General features: G+C 51.6%; 1 protein-coding gene across 4 annotated transcripts in view; it reads right to left on the reverse strand.

The window, feature by feature from the left end:
* The window catches only part of LIMS1 (LIM zinc finger domain containing 1), a 73,597-nt gene that overhangs the window by 2,643 nt on the left and 50,047 nt on the right, over positions 1–20,907 (reverse strand). For 3 of the 4 annotated variants that reach the window (XM_064481766.1, XM_064481767.1, XM_064481765.1), the window contains exons 2-9: positions 12,727–12,886; positions 7,947–8,013; positions 6,783–6,903; positions 6,101–6,250; positions 4,787–4,937; positions 4,287–4,379; positions 3,474–3,522; positions 2,274–2,349 (exon numbers count right to left, since the gene is read on the reverse strand). In XM_064481766.1, coding sequence (XP_064337836.1) covers positions 2,274–2,349; positions 3,474–3,522; positions 4,287–4,379; positions 4,787–4,937; positions 6,101–6,250; positions 6,783–6,903; positions 7,947–8,013; positions 12,727–12,886 — 867 coding nt within the window. Of the gene's footprint in view, positions 1–2,273; positions 2,350–3,473; positions 3,523–4,286; positions 4,380–4,786; positions 4,938–6,100; positions 6,251–6,782; positions 6,904–7,946; positions 8,014–12,726; positions 12,887–16,058; positions 16,292–20,907 lie in introns of those variants that run through there. The other variant, XM_010991870.3, reaches the window with a different exon arrangement.

Genomic DNA, 20,907 nt, shown 5'->3' on the forward strand with positions numbered 1-20,907 from the left:
GAAAATGGTTAAAAAGAGAAGAAATTAGTAGAAACGTGTTCGACATATGTACACAGATACAGAAATAATGTGCAGTAATTTTCTGGTGAATGAAGACACTGCATACAGCACGTCCACATTCATGTCAGCAAAACCTGCAACGCTGTAGTCTCAGTGCTCATCATTATGATAGACATACAAATTCATAACAGCATGTGAAAAAAGCTGTCCTTATGAACCGACCTCACGCCTCTCTCTGTGTGGTGCAGAAGGCAGAGCGTGCTGCACTGCACTCTGTGCTAAGGACACGGGGGACCTAACGTGAGCAGGTAGGTAAGGTCAACCACGTTTTAAAGCGCCACGAGAACACCTTCAAGAAGTTACTCAAAGCAGAGAGCTGTATTTCTGTAGTTTGAATGAGCCTCCCTTTACTGAAGGCAAAATAATCTTACTTAGTATTTTAAGGGAGGCAGCTGTAAGGCTGTGTCTTTCCTGACCTCCCGCCCCCAGCAACAACAGTCACCTTTAAGAAATCTAAAATAAGAACAGGTCATCTGGGCTGGCTGACAGAAATTCTTAAATCACCCTCCGAGAGCACCAGTGAGCCAGGCTGCCTGCAGTTACGTCTGTGAATGGCATGAATTTATATGGAGAACTCAACGCGTTTTAAACGCCAGGGCAACACTCAATGTACTTGTAAAACTGCTCTGGGCAGGGGTTCAGACGGCCTCCTAACTCTGAGTAACGCACTGCCAGTTGACCATTGTAAGGGTTTATCACTGCTGAAATGTAGGGTCCTTAATGGTAATTGAGTGAACACAGAACTTTGTAACTTGTTAATTTTCTGTAGAATCACCCTAAGGAAGCATTTGTGGGACAGGTCCAGTGACACAACTGTGACAAATTATTAAATCTGCTGATACAATTTTAAAGAACAACATTAATAATAAAGTTGATTCCTGACCACATTATTTAAAATGAGAAGTTTTACTTTGAAGCACCACAGAAGAGTTGTTTTCTGTTTTCCAGAGATCCAATGCTGACAGTAATTCAAACGTCACATTTCAATTGGCAGTTGGATTTAAATAGTACAGAGTTAAAAATTTCTCCCAAAGTCTTCTTAGAACAAAAGGTATAAGAACTGCCATGTTTTTGATAAAAGAATCACCGGTCTCAGAAACGCTGCTAAACAAACCTCCCACTGTTTTAGTTTTATATTTGAATTTTAATTCCTCTTTGTGGAAGGAAACGTGAGAATAAAAACAAAACCTCAGAACACAACGGTAATGATGAAGGAACTGGGACAATTAGGCTAGCAACTGAAGAGAATCTCAAAGACTGAAATACGCCCCATAAAAATCAGGACTAAAATTGAGTCTGAAAACATCAAGAAAGTGAATTCCTAGCCAGTAGCATATGGGCACGGCGGGAAAACACGTGCACCCAAGGTAACAGCTGGCTTACTACGCACATCAGATGTCCCTGTTAGACGTGAGACGTGCCGAGAGGGTTTAGTTCAACACAGAACTCGGCATGTGACACTGGATTTACCGGTTATTTTAGTTTAGGCAAAGAAACCAAAAACAAGGGTTTTATCAGACAAAAATACTTTAAAGCTTTTCCAATATCTATTAAGAGATTAGAATTCTCCCCTTTGAATCCATTAAAAAGAGAGAGAGAGAGAGAGAGAGAAATGTGCACCACATCGTGATTTCAAACAGAGACGAGACAGTCTACAGGTGAAGGGAAATCAGTGGAGCACAAGCCAATATTAAGCGGGGACCTCAGCGAAGTGTATATTTTAGTAATTATGCAAAAGGGTAAACTCTGAACAGGAAAGATACTTCTATTTCAATCTCTGGCGGCTACCAACACAAGGAGAAATAAACTTCAAAAGCAAAAGATGAACAGAGAACAAAAGCATATTTGAAAGGACTGACCAAAGAAGCAGCAGAAGTGATGGCAGAGGGACAGGAAAGCTCACAGACAGACGGGCTTTTTCTTTTTCTGCTTGTCCTTATCCTTTGCTTCTCTCTCCCGTTTGGCAAGCCGCCTCTTAAATTCTTCTGGCATTTTCTCGTAACAGTGTTTGCAGACTGGCTTTAGATCAATTTCAACAAACTTATCCCTTCGCGCAGGACAGAGAAGGAACAGAAGAAAGAACAGCGAGCAGTTAAAGGGAGCACCTCCCCTGCAGGAGGCGGGGCAGGAGGAGCAGAGAGGACCACTCATTCTCCCTCAGCTCCACGGGCACGTGCACACGGTTCCCCCCGAGTTCCAGTCTCAGGACTTACTTGAGCGTTAATTTAGTGTTGCAGGTGGAGCAGGCGAAGCAGTTCACACACCAGGCCTTGTTCAGAGCGGAGACCACTGGGGGGAGGAGGAGGGAGAGGAGGTCACGGACGCTGGGACCCGAGCTGGGAGCCCACACCGGCAGCTCGCAGGCCCCTGGCCCTGGGGGAGCTGCTTCCCAAGGGGCCTCCTCGCAGCAGAGTTAGCGCCAGAAACCACACACCTTTACTTACTAAGCCGGCCACCCCGGGCATCGACTCACCAAGGCCACTCCTTCACGTTATTAAAAGGCATACGACCCAAGCACTCGACTTCTGTCTTCCACAACCGGAGGCCCCTCTCAGGAAGGTACCCAGCCTCTATCTGGAGTTAACTGTCTCCCTCCGCTGAGCATCCCGCGAGGCCCAGAGATGGCAGGTCCCGGTCTCCACTCCCAGGCGCTCGCCCATTGCCTGTCCCTCCCACCACCGGCCAGCAAAGGACATGGGCTAATAGACAAGTAACACAAAACCAAGTCCAGACAATGTACTGAGTCTGTCTCCCAAGCCGACACCGAGGAAAGCGCTTCCTTCGACCATTCCCTCCCCCTGGCAGGCGGGACTTGAGACTTATTTTCAAAGGCATTAAGGATCTGGATCGCTCCCCTGAACTAATCCTCTTGCAAACTGCAGGTGGCCAGTGTTTTAGAAAGCGTTTCCTGAATCAGGCTGTCTGCCGAGAGCCACGAAGCAGGCTGGAAATAGGAACCTTCAGAACTTTGCCAGAAAGTTTCTGGCACCTGTGCTGGTGACTGTTGGCGAACACAGCTGCTTCCTTCCCACCCCAGTCAGTCCACCGTCCAGGGTGGCAAGTCCTGGAACCGCCGACAGACAGCTGCCAGGTGTTGGTGTCCACAGGGTTCAAGTCACTCTTCCCCCTGCTCCTAAGCAGCTCTGCTCTCCAGTGTCTGCGGAATTCAGTCCCAGGGATGGGACAGGAGCAGCCCTACAGCCCTGCGGCCTGGCCTGGGTGTTATTGGCCCCGGGCAGCAGTCCAGCCCCCAGGACACCCTCATCTCACTGCTGGAGATCACGTGGAAATACGCCAAAGGAAGAGAAAAGGGGCTGATAATGGTCACACCCCAAACAACCTTCTCCAGCTTTCACACCACCCAAGAGTTTCTGTGTCAAAACAGTGTCATAAAGATCCCAACAGAGCCTTACCGTCACCTTCTATGACACGGTTGCAGTGGAAGCAAACATCACCAAATAGCTGAAAATGGAAGAAAAAAAATGGTAAAAATTAAAGGTGTGTTACCACTAAGTATCAGAATGGCAAGCACTTACTATGACTTCAGCTCCTTGTACCACTTAAAAACAAGCAGCTGGCTAACTCAGTCCAGAATCCACCATTACTAGAAGAAATGAGTAAAAGTTCATGGATGAGTTTTTACTTCTTCCAATGAAAATAGTTCGTCATGACCCAAAACAAAAAAAGGCTCTGGAAATGTCCCAGATTTCGGGAGGTTAAGGGAACAGGAAAACTCTGGCCTGGGTCTGGTACTGGAGTGGGGAAACGCTGAGGGGACATGACTGGGCCAAGTGACAGAACTGGAATGAGCAGATTAAAGTGATCAACACCAATAGCCAGGCACACACGAGAGCTCCATGTTCCTGGGAGATATACCGGAGGTATTTAGGGGTAAAGGACCATGAACTTCTCATCAAACGCTGCAGAAAAAAATATGCATGTATTTGTTTCTGTGTACGCATAAATTTGCACATAATGAAATGTGCATTTATGTAAGCGTGTGTTTTTACAAAGACAGCAGGAAGTGCAAATAGTGTACCTGAGTAAAACATACCAGGGTTTTCTTTGAGTTTTTGTTTTGCAACCTTTCCGTGAGTCCGGAATGATTTTCCAGATAAAAAGTTAACAGCAAACCTCTACAGACCACGAGCTCTCCCTGCAGCTACGATGCTGCCAAGCGCACACTCCCGCAGGCACACGCCGCGTCCCGGGAGCCCAGTCAGTACCTGGTTGTAGTGGGTTTCACAGTACGCCAGGCCCTTCCGTTCATAGTGGCGATGTCCAAGAAATGGTTTTTCACACTTGGCGCAAACAAAATGCTGAAAGAAAGTGCATTCAGTCACTTGCAGATTGCCATGTCTTATTTACTTGATGAAGCAAAGCCCCAAAGCCTCAAGAGGAGAAATGGAAGCCCGAGGCAGTGACCTCGTTTGGCCCCAGGCAGCCCTGTGGCACTCACTCCAGCGCCCGGGGGCCTTGCTGAACAGCAGACCGAGGGCAGAGCGAACACAGAGGCCTCTGCTGGACTGGACCACAACACCTCTCACCTCCAGGATCCAGGAACAAAAGCACTGCCTGTGTCGTCGCCGGGACCACAGGTCAGTGCACAGTCTATGGTCCTCGTTTCCCACCAAGGTGATGGCCAGTAAGACGCCCACGCTCACTCTCCAGCATCTCCCAACCTTGCCCATCCACAGGCACGGCGGCGCGACGCCACAGGACTCACCTCCACGTGCCACTGCTTGCCCATGGCGTTGACCACGCGCCCCTCGATGGGCCGGCGGCAGGCGCCGCAGATCGGGACCCCCATCTTGTCGTGACAGGGCAGGCAGTACAGCTCCCCCTTCAGCTCCCGGGCGTCAGCGGTCAGCTCCTTCCTGTCCGCGGGGAAGACGCCAGCTGAGCACCACCCCGAGAGGGAGGGGCGGCCAGTGTGGCCAGCCCCCCCCCAGGAGGGGCCACTCCCACAAGCCCCGGGCTTCCTCGCTACCCCCGGAGGTGATCAGAGCAGCCTGACCCACAGGCTCGCACAAGCTTCGGGTCTGGTCAGAACACAAGTATCACGTGTGACAAACGTGTGAGCGGGCCAGGTGACATGCCAAGCCGGTCATGCCCACGCGTCCCCTTCAGAGGGCTGCAGAAGGCGGTCCCAGTGCTGAGCATGGGCTCGCAGACACCAGCTCTCCACAAAGTAATCGAGGACTGCGGGGCTGTTCCACTGACTAGCGCTGGCGGACAAGCTGCAGGGGCAGTTACAGGTTAACAGAAAATACACAAATGCCGGCCCAGACTGCTCCTCCTCCAGTGCTGAAGTGCACCGTTATCTTCAGTCTCTGGGTGAGTGAGCAGGCAGCCAGAGACGGCCCCAAACAAGATGCATTTCATGTTTTAAAAGATTCTTTAGGAGGCGGGCTAGTGAAAAGTGAGCAGGGAGGGCAGGCAGGAAAATGAGATAAGGCACAAACTGAACCCTGCCCTTCCTCACCTCCCTACCCCCAGAACACAGTGTGGACCTTCACGTTAACACCAGCCGAGTCTCTGCTTCCGTTACATTTTCACACCAGACAATAAATTCCAAAGCTCATGGCCTAAAAATTCATCTTGAGTTTTTGAAGGAAAAAAAATCCCCTTCAGATGTAAATAAAACAAAAATAAACACATGCAATTTAAGATAAAGCTCTACCTCTTACAACCATGAAAGTTGTGTATGAACAAACGTAAGACCGTTGTTAAGTTTTTTTGGAGGGGGGGCCTCCTGTACTGGAAAACCTAGTGACGGAGAAGTCTGGGGGATAACTGGGGATATTCCACTGTGAACTGACTGAAGGTGCCTGCACATGCACACGGGGACACACACACTCAGGTGTGGACACTGCTAACTAGGTTACTGAATGGAGGGTGTGTCGGGACCCTCTCTACTCATTCTCTTGACTCTTCTACAGGTTTAAGGTTTTCCTGATTAAAAGTCAGAAATACTGCAGATAAACCTGACCCTCTATTCCCACCACCTGTGCGAGAGAAAAGGCGAGCCTGGCAGTACCCGCAGCTGGCGCAGCTGAAGTGGTCTGGATGGAAGGGGTCGTTCTTGAAAATCAGGGGCTGGTCGTCGATGAGGGCGTGGCACTTCTGGCAGACGTACTTCCCCAGGCCTCTGGCTTTCTCCCGGTTATGGCAGGGGCGGCACAGATGTCTGTACAGACAGAGCCAGAGCTGCATGAGAGCCCTTCATTTAAATCTAAGGTTCCTCCTAGTAAGTAAAAAAATGCTTCCCATACCTCTGAAAAGAAATTAACGAAATCATTTCTTTAAAAATGACTGCTGCGCTTGAAAGAGCAGAATCAAGCCACCGCTTTTTACACGATGAGTTATTTATTCCAACCGAGATGATCAGGCTGAGCCTTAAGAAACCCCCTTTGGCAGCTGCGCACCCCTGTGCAGGAGTGTGGGCACCTCCGAGACCGGCACGTGCACCAGACGCACCGGTGCCGCAGCCTCAGGAACCCCGCCCGCAGCCCCGGGAGGAAGCGGTGACCCCAGAGCTGCCCGCAGCCCTGGGAGGACACGGTGGCCCCGGGAGGACGAAGTGACCCTGCAGCCTCCAACAATCCTGGGACGACGCAGTGATCCCAGAGCTGCCTGCAGCCCTGGGGAGAACGCAGTGACTCCAGGAGGGCGCGGTCACCCGGGAGCTGCCCGCCCCGCTGGCAGGGGACCGCGCCTACCTCCCGGCGTTCTTGACAAAGCCGATGTCAGCCAGGACCTCCTGGCAGAGGTCACAGCGGAAGCACTCGGGATGCCAACTGTTATTCATGGCTTTGATGACCCGGCCAATGATGAATTCACCTGCGGAAAGTGACACAGACGATGCAGCCCCTCGCGCTCGGAGACGGCAGACTCGCGAGCACCTCCCCGCTGTGCCCACCGCGGGAGCGCGACGCTGGGAAACGTTTTCTTCCATCAGGTCCTGGTTCTGCAGCTGCCTCACCACATCCCTGAATCTGCCTGCCTTTCCCAAACGAGATGCTGGATGATGTCTCGTCCTCAGCAACTCACAAAGGAAACTCACTTTCTTGTAATGTGTACTTAAATACTCCTTTGTCCAACCTTCTCAGTGCTGTTCCTGGTGTCTCCATCTCTGGAGGCCAAGGTGGGGGTGCGGGTAACATGCAGGCATCTCTCTGATGCCAAGCCTTGGGCATTGACAGGGAAAGACTGTTCCAGGGGGTCATGGAACAGACGTCCTGTCAGTCCTGAGACACCTCTCCCTGGAGTCAGCTGTCTGCCTGGGGTCAGCTCTCTCCCGGGAGTCAGTTCTCTCCCTGGGGTCAGCTCTCCCTCCCTGGGGTCAGCTCTCTTCCTGGGGTCAGCTCTCTCTCCCTGGGGTCAGTTCTCTCTCCCTGGGGTCAGCTCTCTCTCCCTGGGGTCAGTTCTCCCTCCCTGGGGTCAGCTCTCTCCCTGGGGTCAGTTCTCCCTCCCTGGGGTCAGCTCTCCCTCCTTGGGGTCAGTTCTCTCCCTGGGGTCGGCTCTCTCTCCCTGGGGTCAGCTCTCTCTCCCTGGGGTCAGTTCTCCCTCCCTGGGGTCAGTTCTCCCTCCCTGGGGTCAGTTCTCTCCCTGGGGTCAGTTCTCCCTCCCTGGGGTCAGTTCTCTCCCTGGGGTCAGTTCTCCCTCCCTGGGGTCAGCTCTCTCTCCCTGGGGTCAGCTCTCCGCCTGGGGTCAGTTCTCTGGGGCCTCGCTCCTCCAGGCTGTCAGTGTTTGTTAGTGATGGGGACGGGGGCTGATGAAGGGTCTCAGCGCTGTTCACTGGGGCGGGGCTGGAGCCCAGGGGAGTGAGTGAGGTCCCCACCTTCACTGCGCTGACCGTCCTGCGGGCTCCGCAGCGGACTTACCACATTGATGACAGCAAGGGGCGAAGAGCATCTGAAAGTCGTGCTCACAGTACTTCCTCCCTTCAAACTGAAACGCAAAGCACCGCCGACTGTCAGCAGGGAAACGTCACGGGAGGGATGTCCTTACCCCATGGAGTCACAGCAGGGTGTCTCTGAGCTGAGAGCTGTGCCCGGGACCTGCAGCTCTCCCGGGATGTGTGGAGCAGGCCTACCCTCGTCCCTTCCACATGCCTCCGTGTGGGCGCCGGAAACCCACACCTCGCACCTTGGGGCCCGACTACTGTTTCACAGGCTCCACCCCGATGAATCCCAGGACAGGTACAGACCCCTCTCCCCCAGAAAATGTGCACAAACTTACAAACCCCTTCCCACATTAAAAAAAAAAAATCCATAGTCAATATTGTCATATTTTATATTTAAACATTTTTAAGTGAGACCAAAACGCACCTTAAAAAATAAACGTATTCTTTTCTAACAGTTGGAAGGTTTATCCTTCATTTCTCTCCTTGAACTGTTTGCATTTCATTTTCCAGGAGGCTTTATGCTACCACAGCACTTTTCACGCTAATGCCTTTAACACATCACCCTGTTATACTTCTCTGCAATTATCTAGTGAGACGTTAAAGTTTGTTTTAATTTCTGAATCCATAAGGCCCTAAAGGTTAACGTCCTTTTTCTTCTGGACTGAGTTATCATGATAGTGATGATTGGTACACGAGTGATGGAAACATAAATATGTTACAAATGCTAAACTTACTCACTATTTAATTATTTACATGAAAAGCGTATGTTCTTTACCCTCATGATTATGTCATGCATCTGCAGATAAAGGTGACTTACTGCTGGAAAACTCAGGGTCCAACAGTAGCCCTAGGCTTTATTTTCTGTTTTGGGGGCTGCCTGTATCCTTTTTACATAAATAAGTCACGGGAATGATGTAATGTCTTCCCTTGAATCTTCGAGCACCTTGGAAGTTATATGTCAAAACTCACACACTGACTATCAGAACCCATTTTTAATGATGTACCAGCTGTCAATTCAATTTCCTCAATTATTTGAAATGAGCTGCAGCTTCAGCTCATTCAGTTTATCAAAAGTATCCACTACAGCTAAACTGGCATTCCAGGTAAAGCAGGTTTATTTTGTGCGAGAAAAGAAGTCTTATTTCATTTCTAAATTCAAATGAATGATCTCTAATACATTTAATGAATCTCTTTTTTAAAGTTACAAACAGAATATATAATAGACCAGTATGTTATCACTCCATATCTGGTCAAAATGCACTGTAATATGCAGCCCAAAGTAGAAGTTATTTACAAGGAGATAAACTCCCTTGCTGAATGCATATTATGTACCTACACAGAAATCTAATATTGAGCTTTTAAGCAGTAACTTCAAAAAGAAATAAAATATAAGAGCTCAGAAATAACTCCATTAATTTAGTTAGAAGGATCAACTTTGTACCTGCCACCCAGTCTCGATCAGCGGGAGGGGAGACAGAACCGTCTCCACCGTCACTGAAGGTCAATACTGAAAAGCTGGTCAATGAGAGCCACGCACCTGAGCCTTCAGGACAGGCGAGCACCTTGTGGACCTGTGTGTGTGTGTGTAAGTCATTAGTTTTTAAAATCAGTACTTTTTAATGGAAATGACTTGACCAAAAACCTGTCAGAATTTTGAGGCCCATGACTGAAAAGTTTAATGAGAAAAAGTAAAGAAACAATGAGCAGCTGCTTTGCATTTAATGAACGAGAAAGACACACACGACCTGAAAAAACAAAGCGAAGGTGAGCCCAGCGGTGAGCATGTGTGCTGTGCTGTCAGGAGGAGGCAGGAAAGGTGAGGGGCGTCCCGACGGGCAGCATGCGGTGGGGGCGAGGACGCCAATGTGGCCCCCAGCCTGGCTGACCCGGGGGCTGCCTGTCCTGAGGGCCTGGAGTCTCGCACCTGCTCTGCTGTGGACGCTCTGCTGGGGCTCGGGACACACTCACCCTTCACAACCTCTCTCCCCTGCGCTGTCTGCTTTGGAAGTTTGTGTCCTTTTGAAATTAGGGGATGAAACAGCCAAGTACTAAAAGACAGTTGTCTCCCCATGTTCTTACATGAGGCGTACACCTGCCCACAGAGCACTCAGCACGGCCCCAAGCCAGGCTTGTCTCAAAAGAAAGCACAGACGGCGGGGAAGACGGAAGCCTTGTGGGTTAGGGCCGCCAAATCTCCTCTGACTGGTGTCCCAGTGAACTCACCGCAGGGAGATCCCTCTCTTCTGGCAAGTGGGAGGGTGAGTGCTAACGTGAATTCAAGAATATTATCAGGCAAATCAATTTTAGGAAGAAGAATCCAGAAACTGGTTCCTTGAAACCAGAATCGGGTTCAGAAGAGGGTTCCCTTGAAGCCATCCCTACGGCAGTGCCCTGCACGGCCCGGGGTGTGTCCCTGGTGAGGATGACCAGAGCGGGAGCTCCTTTTGCTCCAATGAGCTGCCTCTTTCTACAGTGTGGAGAAGTGACCAAATGTAAAACTCTAGGATGTAAAAGGAAGAAAAGTCAGAAATCATCCAGTTGGAGGAATCAAGCTTCCATGAATAATATCTGCCTTTGTAGGCAACTTCACGCTGCAACTGGACACCGGTATAACATACAATTGGCCTACAGAATAAGAAATAATGCCCCAAATGAGTAGTGTTTTAACAAAATGCTGAGAGTCTGGGACCCACCACTTGCGGGGACCAGGAGGGTGAACTTCAGCCAAGAACAGCCCTGCTGTTAACTGTTCTAAGTTTTGTTTGGAGTTCTGTGAAGACTCACTATGGGGGAGAAAAGAATTCTGCTGCTTTAAAGAAAGCAAGCTCACAGTTAGACACTGAGCTGATGGTCTCATTTCAAGTGCGGTGCATCAAGTCCTCACTGGTTTGCAGTAAGCGGCTGTGAGGTCTGTGGCTGGAAAGGCTCCCAGCTGGTCTCCCCTCCCGGGTTTCGGCTTCCTGATTAATCAGGACCCCGTACTGGAGGAAATGAGGGAAGAAACCTCTCTGTAAAAGGTCTTTCCATTAAATCACTCACCATAAACTGGTCTTTCCTGTTATGCATTTGTGATAGGAAAAAAGGTCCCATTTGGGAAATTCAAACTGAGAAACAAAGAAGCCTGAGGTGTGAACCAAGACTCCCGCCCCCGGCGTGTCCTGGGCCAAGCTGGAGAAGGTGGCCTGGCCACAGGTCCATTCGTTCAGTCCACCCCGTCCGTAACCTGGCTGGAGTCATGTCACTTGGTGACTGTTGGTCCCACTTAATTTCATGAAACATTTTCTTTGCAGAAAAAATTAAGAATCGTTTTACTGGAGAAAACCTCAAATGCCATGAAGTCAAGTTTATGAACCAGTGTGGTGGCCCCACGGTCAGTGTTAGGGCCCATGGGCTGGACACATACTGCCCCTGGAAATGGCGTTTACCAGCTGCTCATGTCTCCAGGACTGGACATTTTACAAATATTCCTTGTACTGGAGGTGGATGGGCCTTGGCCATAATTACCCACTTCAATAAAAAGCCTTAGATCTGAAAAGGTTATGTTGGGGACGGATACCCATATTGGACACTAGGGGACCAAACTAGGTTCTAACTCGTCTGTGTTACAACTCTCCTGCTGTCAGGACGCTTCAACACCTGTAGGTCTCCAGGAAGAAGAGGCAAGTTCCCATGAGTCCCTTAAACGTGCTCTGGGGTCTGACCTTGTCACAGGCTCAGACCTGGGGGGCTCTGTGAGGCTCCCTACACCCCCCACCCCCTTCTCCCCCTGCTGCCCCTCACGTCACCCACACAGCCCTGCCCTCCCACAGCCTCAGGGGTCCCTCACCCCCACCCCTTGCCTTCGTCCTCTGCTTCCGTCCACCCAAACTGTCCCTTGTCACCCCCCCCGTCACAAGCCATCACCCTTGACAGAAAAAGAGACTCCATTCCTACTGCTGGAGTTCTTGTAGGGGATGCGTGTTTCTGGGGCACAGCAGGGGCTGCAAAAGCGTGTTTGAGTGAATCAAACAGCATTCCCCAATGCACGCTCCAGAGCCACGTCCCTAGACACACTCAGCTCTGCATTTCACGTCCCCGTGACAGGAAGCAGCCTCCCGCAGGCTGGCCGGGAGCCCCTCCCGGGGTCACTGTTTCTGTGGGAAACGCTGACTGACAGGCAAACAGCTGACTGACTAACGACCTTTAAAAATTACCCTTCCTTCCTCAGGAATGGCTCCTAACACAGGGGAACTTAGAATCTGCTCGAAAGAAGGAATCAAACAAGTGCTATCTCTGGCTGTCACACAACTGTGTGTACACATATCACCCCAGAGACACACACGTGGGTAACACACACTAGCATGCGTGGGGCTGACCACACATGTCCATGCACACACATGCGCACACACACACACACACACACACACACACAAGCATCCACATTCACGGGCGGGTCATTCCCAGACCAGTCCCAAAAGCAGATGTGGGAAGGGGGTTTCAGGACTGGTCTGAACAAACACAAAGAAGTGTCGACCGGGTGGTAAATACCCACGGGATCAGCAAGAACATGGATTTGGAAAACACAGAGCAGAGCTGGATACGGACGAGGTTCCCCCACCGAAATGGAGTCTACAGACAAGAGGTGGGCTGTGGAGGTGGTGGGGAGCGATACTCCGCGGAGGGGCAGCTGCAGGGCTGGCGAGGGGGCCTGGGGCAGGAGCAGCCCCGCTGGGAGTGACGGCGAGGGGAAGGGGAGGGCGGGTGCGGCCCGGACCCACCTCGTAGAACAGGCCCTCCGGGAACTGCTGGAAGCACTGGGCGCACACGAAGCACTGCTCGTGGTACAGCTCGCCGCTGCTGTTCACCATCTTCTCGGCGGGCGCGAAGCCGCCCCGGCAGCGCTCACAGCTGGCGTTGGCCAGGGCGTTGGCCATGTTGCTGCAACACAACACGCAGGGCAGGTCAGGATGTGGCGCCCCCAGGTCACTGGCACCCTGCTCGCCGCCCCCTCGGATCCCTGGTCCCTCCTGCGCACGGCCCGCCTGCGGGACCAGGGCCAGTGAGGCTGATTAAATAGCGCAGGACCCCAGACTCGCCCGTCCTGTGGCAGATCCTGCTAGGACTCGGCTCTTAAACCACAGGTGCCTTAGCCCTGTCCTCCCGCTGGTAAAACACACACTGAACACTAATACCACAAAATGCATCCTAAAGCCACAGAATTTCCATCGTGCACATCAGTTCACAGGTGGTGGCAGAGGTTCAGAGCCAATGAGCCAAACTCCCCAGAGCTGTTCAGTTAGTGGGAGACACAGGCCTGGAACCCAGGTCCCCACCCACGAGCCACAGCCAGGTGACAGTGTCCGTGTCAAACTCTGGAAGGGACATCAGAGGGACAGGTGAGGAGAGAGAAACCACAAGACCCCTGGCTGGTGACCACCCCTGGTCAATAAACGGCCCACATCCACCTAACCCTCAGGGACACAGTCAAGCCTGGAGTCAGGTGCGTATTTGTTCTGGACTTCACAGAAGGAACTGCTCTGTCTCTGAGCGGCCTCAGGGTGACCATCCCCCAGCAGAGCAGGCATGGGCCCAGCCAGCTCTGTAACTTCCAAATTTATTTTCAGATATTCAGACGCCCACTCAGAGCACATTCACTGCCTGTTGTGTCGGGTTCCAGGGGTGGCTTCTGCTCACCCAGACATCAAACCAACCCACCTCGTGAGGTCACTGCCCAACCCGTGAGGCAGGTGGAACAGGGGTCTCCCCGGTTCTGTCAGATTATACACCTTGCTGTTTCAGAAAGTGTTCACAGTGCATGTCCCCCCCCCCCAACCCCAGGGAAGACAGCCTTGCCCTCTTCCCCCAGATGCCTCATGGAGCAGTGTTCCTGCTTTGCAGCCGGAAGTACTCCATGCAGACGTACCATGGTCACAACCCGACACCAAGCTAAACTCAGTAAAACGTCACCAAAAAAAGGAAGGAAGGTAGGCAGCCTCACAGCTTGGCAAGCCCAGCCCAAGCCTCACGCTGAATCAAATTTTCTACTTTGTTACTGCAAAATGACTGTGGGCTGGGGAGGGAAATCCCTAGAGCCCCTTCTTCCCCTGGCTTTTCCATAAGCCGCATGAATTGGGGCAATTCTAGCAAAGCTCTGGGAAGCTCTGTGCCCCCTTCTCCAAAGTGTAGCCAAAATCCACAGGTGTCCCTGGATGAATTCGGTTCAGCCTGCAGCTGCCCCGTGTTCTTACTGCTATTCTGAGGATGAAATAAGAAAGGGTACATAAAACCATTTTGGAAACCAGAAGATGCTACTCAAATATAAAGCATTATTGTTAAATAGAAACCCTCTCAAAAGAGTCACCAAATTCTCGATGATTTTAATAGAACCCCAAGAATGCTACAAAAGAAGAAATCCCAGAATGTCCTGAATCATTATTTCCTAGATCAGTGACTCCCTTGGGCTGGAAGGGTCCTCCCTGGTTCACCGCACCTCGAAGGGAGGCTCCTCCCCCGTCCACCGCACCTGGGGGGGAGGCTCCTCCCCCGTCCACCACACCTCAGAGCATCTTCTTCATACACTTCATCTAAAACAACATATTACAGTAAAACCAATGCAAGGGAAACTGTCTTTTATTAAGACAGACATTAATGAGATTCGCAAAAATGCAAAACAATGCAACTCTTCACATCAAGCTTTTATCGTTTTGGAAACACTCATTTTTCATAAAAAAACCAGTATTAATATTTATTATTGATGTATAATATGCTTATTGTTATTTTAAATGAATTAACAAATACTTAAAAATTTCCTCCGTTTTATTCTCTAATACTGTACATGCTGATAAAACAAAAGCTCTTTGGAGACCTTAAAAGTTTCTAAGACTATAAAGGGGCCCCACGATCAAAACATGTATAACTGACCTGTTCATACTCGCTGTACTGCAGACTGATTATATTCAAGTTCAAATACCCAAGTAGTTAGAAGGTAGCAGACACTTTGTAAAAATAAGCATGAAGTTTTTCCCCACACGGGAAAAATAAGCTAGTTTTACAGATAAAGTAATGCAGATTTTCAAAGAAGGATTCATTTTAACAACAAGCAGGAAAAGAAGGGAGGCAGTATTCGAGGAAACTTTCAGAAAACAAACCAATTAATACTCCCACCCACCTACTGAAGTGCTCGCATTTCTCTGCCTCTTGACTTTGACCCTCTGGCACTGTGTATTTTTATTTTTTTAATGGACTGTTTTTTAGAGCAGTTTTAGGTTCACAGCAACACTGAGTGGAAGACGCAGAAATTTGCCACGTCCCCCCGACCGCGCCATCCCCAACATCCCCCAGCTGTGAACTGACAGACCCACGCTGACCTGCGTGTTGTTTACAGACTGTCACATTTAAGACAGATGACAGAAGTTTCTTTTTAAAAGCCATGGACGATGAGCTGTCATTGGTTAGTTATGATCAACTGACTAATTCTTCAGAAAAGGATTTTCATGTCGGGGAATGTAAGAGCCTTGAGCACAGTCTTCATGACTGTCCAGTCGTAACTGTTTCAGCTGACCTTGTCCACAAATGAACTGCACACAGAAAACGTGGTGTCCTCCAGCTTTCCGTTATTCAACCTCCTCATTTCTCAAAGTATGTGAAACGAATTTTCTAGCACTAAAATGCAAATATGAAAACCCAGAAGAGTTTACCAAGCTGAGAGTTTACCAAGCATTTTGGTTACAGTGTAATAACTGCCTGATTACTGTCAAACGAGCTCTTTGTGAAGACAAGTGACAGCTGTTGCCAAAACGCACAGAAGAGACAGGTGGAAACAGAGCGTCAGGTCAGTTAAACTCCCCTGAACCCATGATCAACAGCTTGGAGACCTGCAGTCATTCTGAGATCACAACATGGAAACACACTGCAATCAGGAGCCCACGCAGACCTGTCGACTCCCGGCAGCATCTCCTTTCTACATTTCATGCAGGAGGTCCAACTAAGGCTGGCATGTGTGCCCGGCGCCCGCCCCGCCACCCTCGCCCTGGGAAGTGCCTGCTAAAGGTCCAGGGGTCAAACCCAAGGCAGTGACCTCCCAGCCCCCCCGGGGGGGAGGGACACTCACAATTTCGCATAAAAGTCACAAAACTCCTTGTAAACCTGGACGTCGCTCTGCCTGCGCTGTAGCCTAGACACAGCCCTCTCATCCTCACTGCTGGGGGCAGGGAGGACCCCGTTCCGGGCCGCAGGGGGTACCTCTCCATCCTCGGGGATGAGTGGGGGGCGCAGCCCGGCTGGGAGCGCCATGGGGAGCGGGTGAGCGTGGGAACAGCTGCCAGGAGCACGCTGGGAGCAGGGACAAACCGGGAGGTAGGGGAGTAATGGGAGGGAGGGGCAGTGCGGGGGCTTCCCGCAGGTCACTCCCGGTTCCCACACGTCAGCCTGCCGGCTTGCTGCCCTTCACATTAAGAGCCCTTTGGAAGCTCCAGAAAACATTCCACACCAGCGACCCAGCCTCTGCCGGGCACCTCCCCGCCCCCAGACAGCTGTGAACAGCGGGAGGACAGGGCTGGCGGCCGGCTCCCAAGGACGGAAACACCCACGTGCCCACGTGCCAGGTGGCCGTCCCCAGGCCCTGGCGCTGTGCCTCCCAACTGTGGTGGCGCAAGGCTCCTGGGAGCCGGCTGACCCCCACCCTGCTCTAGGGGGCACTGGGATGAGTGCCAGGCTGGGACCTCTCCGTCTTCATCAGGACCGAGCTGACTGAGACACGTACAGATGTGGGGTCGTGCAGCACGAGACCGTCCGAGACGGGGTGTTTTCACTCAGCAAATGTCCTTGAGACCCACCAGAGCTGTGACAGACATGGACAGTCTTCACCGTGGAGCCAGCGCCGCCTGTTCTGCCGTCCACCCCCCGAGGACACTGAAGTAGTTTCCGGTTTGGGGTTGTTGTGAATCGCGCGGTGTGCAGGTTTCTAAGTTTTAATTTCCCTGGGATAAGTGCTCAAGAGTGAGATTGCTGAGTTGTGTGATAAGCGTATGTTTAGTTTTTTTAGTTTTTTAAAGAAACTGCCCAACTACTTTCTAGTGGTCGTTCCATTTCACATTCCCACCAGCAACCTGGAGAGACACAGCCCCTCCACATTCCCCCGGCATGGCGCTATCATGCATCTCAGCTGCTCTGCTGGGGCGCAGCCCTGACTTTTATCATATGTATTAAGCTCACATATGTGCAGATAGTCACAAAAAGGAGATCAGAAATGTCACCAGATAGTCGTACTGACAAGAAGGGAAAAAGAGTACTACCTGCATTTGGGAAAAATGCAAACACTACAGAGAAGGATGAAATGAAAAGTGGAGACTTTTCATAGTTCGTGTGCGCTCTAGAGTCTTATCTGTCCCTCTGATGAAACTGAAACGCTCAAAGAACGACTTGATTCTTGACCATGAAGACTGAGGGGGAGGCTGAATTAGGGCAAATCTGGTTTTGCTGTGCTTTGCTTCCCCAGTGCCCGGAGCGTGGCCTGGCTCGCAGATCTCACTGTGGCCTGAGCCAGAGGGCCGCGCCTGGACCAGAGACGGTCCTGACCCTCCTCCCCACCGGCTGCCAAACCCTCCACACCCTCAGTAAGTCACCCCACTGTGTCCTTCTTCCAATTCAGATGGTGCTGGAAACGTAGCACAAATCCCCTCAGCTCTCCAAGCTGCACTATTTCAGGGACACAGTGCTAATAAACAAGGCAAAGGAGGCCCCCTTCTTCCTGGTTTCCTCTACTTGCAGCTGGACCCATGTTAACCAGGGTGCCTGGCACAGTCCTCGCCACGGACCAACCGGTCACCGGAAGCCAAGGTGCTCAGACAGGGCGTGGCTGTTCACAGTTTTGCCAGATCTCATTCTCTCCTTTCCTTCTTTTTATTACCAAGGAACACCATGTCTGGGGGCCAGGGGAGAAGGAAGGAAAGGTGGGGCAGGGAGAGCCTGCTACCATTGTCCACCGCTCACCCCTTACCGGCCTCTCCCAGGAGCAAAGCCCTGGCCATCTGGGTCTCCAGACCTTCCCGGGGCCCAGGAGGCCTCTGGACCCCACAGACTCCTGGTGCCAAAACCGTAGAGGAGCTGGGGTGGGGGCCTGAGGCCAAGTGGGGAGGCAGCTCTTCCACTGAGGTCTCAGCTTCTTAAGGAGTAACGGCTCGCACCACTCCCTTGGTTATTTTATGTTATGTTTGAACACAGGGAATGTCACCGCTGCCTCCCTGCTGCCCCCAACCGCTCAGGCCAGTGTGGCCGTGATGAGGGGAGGTGGGGGGCAGTGATAGGGTCAGTGTTGGGGGCAGTAACAGGGTACCAAGGTCAGTGATGGGGGCCATGGCGGGGAAGGCTGTTTGCCCCCACTGCCACCTGCTCTGAAACCACATGTGCCCACAGGACAGAGACCTCCAGTGTTGGAGAGAAGACTCACAGCACCCAACCGGGCGGTATTCCAAGAGGTGTGTCCATGTCCCTCGCAAGGAAAGCAAGTAAAATGCAACTCAGCCCCAGGGTGACAAGCTTCAGCAGGTGCACTCTCCATCCTCAAGGCAACACTTAACACCTGTCTCCAGTAGAAAGATGCTGCGGGTCTCCTGTGTGTGACAGAGACCGTCCTGGCTTTGTTCCTGAGCAGAAGACCTGCCACTGCGGGACCGCTGGAGGTAGGCGGGGGGGGGGGGGCAGACACAAGACATGTCCAGAAATGGCTTGGAAATGGCCCGCCCACAACAGGCAGAGTCCTGCAAAGAAACAGCTCGTCTCGCAGTCCTGACCCACTGACTGGTACTCACGGCCTGTGTCTTGGGAAGTCCATCTCTCCAGACCACCTGCAGGAACATTAATCATCCAACGAGCAACAGCCTCAGAGCCTGGGGCAGGCAAGGGGAGGAGATGGCCTGGCATAGCAGACCCCCACCGCAGGGCACCCCCTGGTGATCCCCAGCCTCAGACTTGGACTGTCCCTGCAGCCCCATCACGAGAGACGCAGGCCTCACTGGGTGAGCAGTGGACTGGGGAGCAGAAGACAACGTCGTCAAGGGCACAGAATTGACAGCCAATCTGTGCGGGGCGATATGTGCACGGCGATCTGTGTGGGCTGTGGGCACCAGGGACAGGACTGGGGACTGGGCTGCATGGCTTTGTCTGGTGAACTGAGCTCCCCACCTGTCAGCCCAAATGGAATTCAGCTTCTTACAGAAAATGTATGAAGGCAGAGTTATCAGTTATCACTAGTTCCTGCCACCTCGAGACAGCATAATGTCCCATCTCCATCCCATTTAAAATCCACTCGAGATTGTAAAGAAGAGCAGGGCTGCTGCAGGCAACTGTGAGAACCATCTTTAATGGTGATGATCAATCTATTCCAGCACAAAAGGACAGGACCAGGACGCCCCTGCACCCTCCTGCCGAACTTTCAGTCCCTCTGAAGCTGGCCCAGCCCTCAGGTTTTTCTGGGAAGCTTCTAACTTGGCTCCTGGGGTCCCCTACGGAGCACTGAGGGATTCAGAGAGACCGAGCACTGCTCCCCACGGCACAGGGGCTCCCCATGACGGACAGGGCTCCCCTTGGGGAGGGGCTCTCCGCAAAGGAGAGGGCTCCAGACAGCGGAGGGGCCAGCAGCCCTGCCCACAAACCCATCTCCACAGGCTGCACATTCCGCATTGACTTTCTCCAACAATCAGATCAGCGCTCAGATAAAGCCTCCACAATAGGACCCAGGACCGGGCAGGCTGAGCGGGTGCCTCCCCGGGGGTCTCCACCTAAGAGTCCAGCTCTCTGACCTCCTGTCTGTGAAGGAACTCCCAGCGCTGTCAGAACCTGGAAACTCTCTCAGGTGTCCTCCCATGCTTCCCCAGTCACTCAAACACTTAACATTCTTAAAATTCTCTTAGAGGTTGGGCAACTTTTCTCTGCATTTTTAAACGTCCCCGGGAAAAACGCCTCCATTATTCAGATCACCTTCTCCCTCTGACTCATACTGTGACCCACACACACACAGTCTCACCCCAATCATCTCTTTTAAGGGATGTATTGTGTCCTGACCAAAACAGACAAACTTGAGGGGCCTCATGTTTCAGACACAGAGGGCAATATTTTTAGTAAGGGTGCTGTCTTAGGAGAAAGCCGGCTAAGGGAAGCCCCTGCAGTGTGTCCACGAGCCCGTGTATGGCTGTGCGGCCGCCAGCACTGTCTCTGGCTCCAGTCAGACTCCTGTTTCAGTTCTGACTCAGCTGGAACGGCTCACTGAGCGCTGGCCTTCAGCTGAGCTGGTGGAGGAAGTCAGCCCCGGTTTCAGTCTGTGCCTGAGCTCATCGTGGGCTTCCTCTCCTCAGCGACACGGCCAAGAAAGCCGGTGAGAATTTCAGGACAGAAAGCAGCATTTTTTTCTGGTGAAAACAACCCTTTCCAATTTTAATCCACTCTCCTTGCCAGCTGTTGTTTTTTTCTTTTTTGTCTTTCTTTGTTTTGGAGGGGGTGAGGTGGCAGGCAAGGAATAACGACTCTGGAAAGCAAGTCCGCAGCCAGAGAAGACAGGATGCATGAACCCCTTCCCCAAGTTAGAATTCAGGCTTCCTTTATACTCAAAGGGGAGAGAGGAAAGTTGGTCGTTTCCTGTTCCGGTCCGGTCCGGCTGGCTCCGGAAGGCTGTGTTCATTTCCTCCTTCCTGCAGTCGCTCCCAGGTGGGCCTGGTCAGGATGCTTCCTGTGAGCTCAACAAGGTACTTTAGCTTAACACTCATTTCCTGGGAGGCAGGGTTCCCAGAGGTGGGCCATCACGTGTAGTTTAAGCTTACAGCCCACCTCCCTTCAGGGATTACCTTGCAGCAAAACCAACAGAATCAAAGGGTAAAGTAAAAGAAATGATCCAATCAGTTGTTTTCTTTTTAACAAAAAACATGTTTTCTTGTACATTTTAGCACATTAAACAATATTTAAAAATA

Source organism: Camelus dromedarius, chromosome 33, assembly GCF_036321535.1.
Source record: "Camelus dromedarius isolate mCamDro1 chromosome 33, mCamDro1.pat, whole genome shotgun sequence".
Taxonomy (NCBI): Eukaryota; Metazoa; Chordata; class Mammalia; order Artiodactyla; family Camelidae; genus Camelus; species Camelus dromedarius.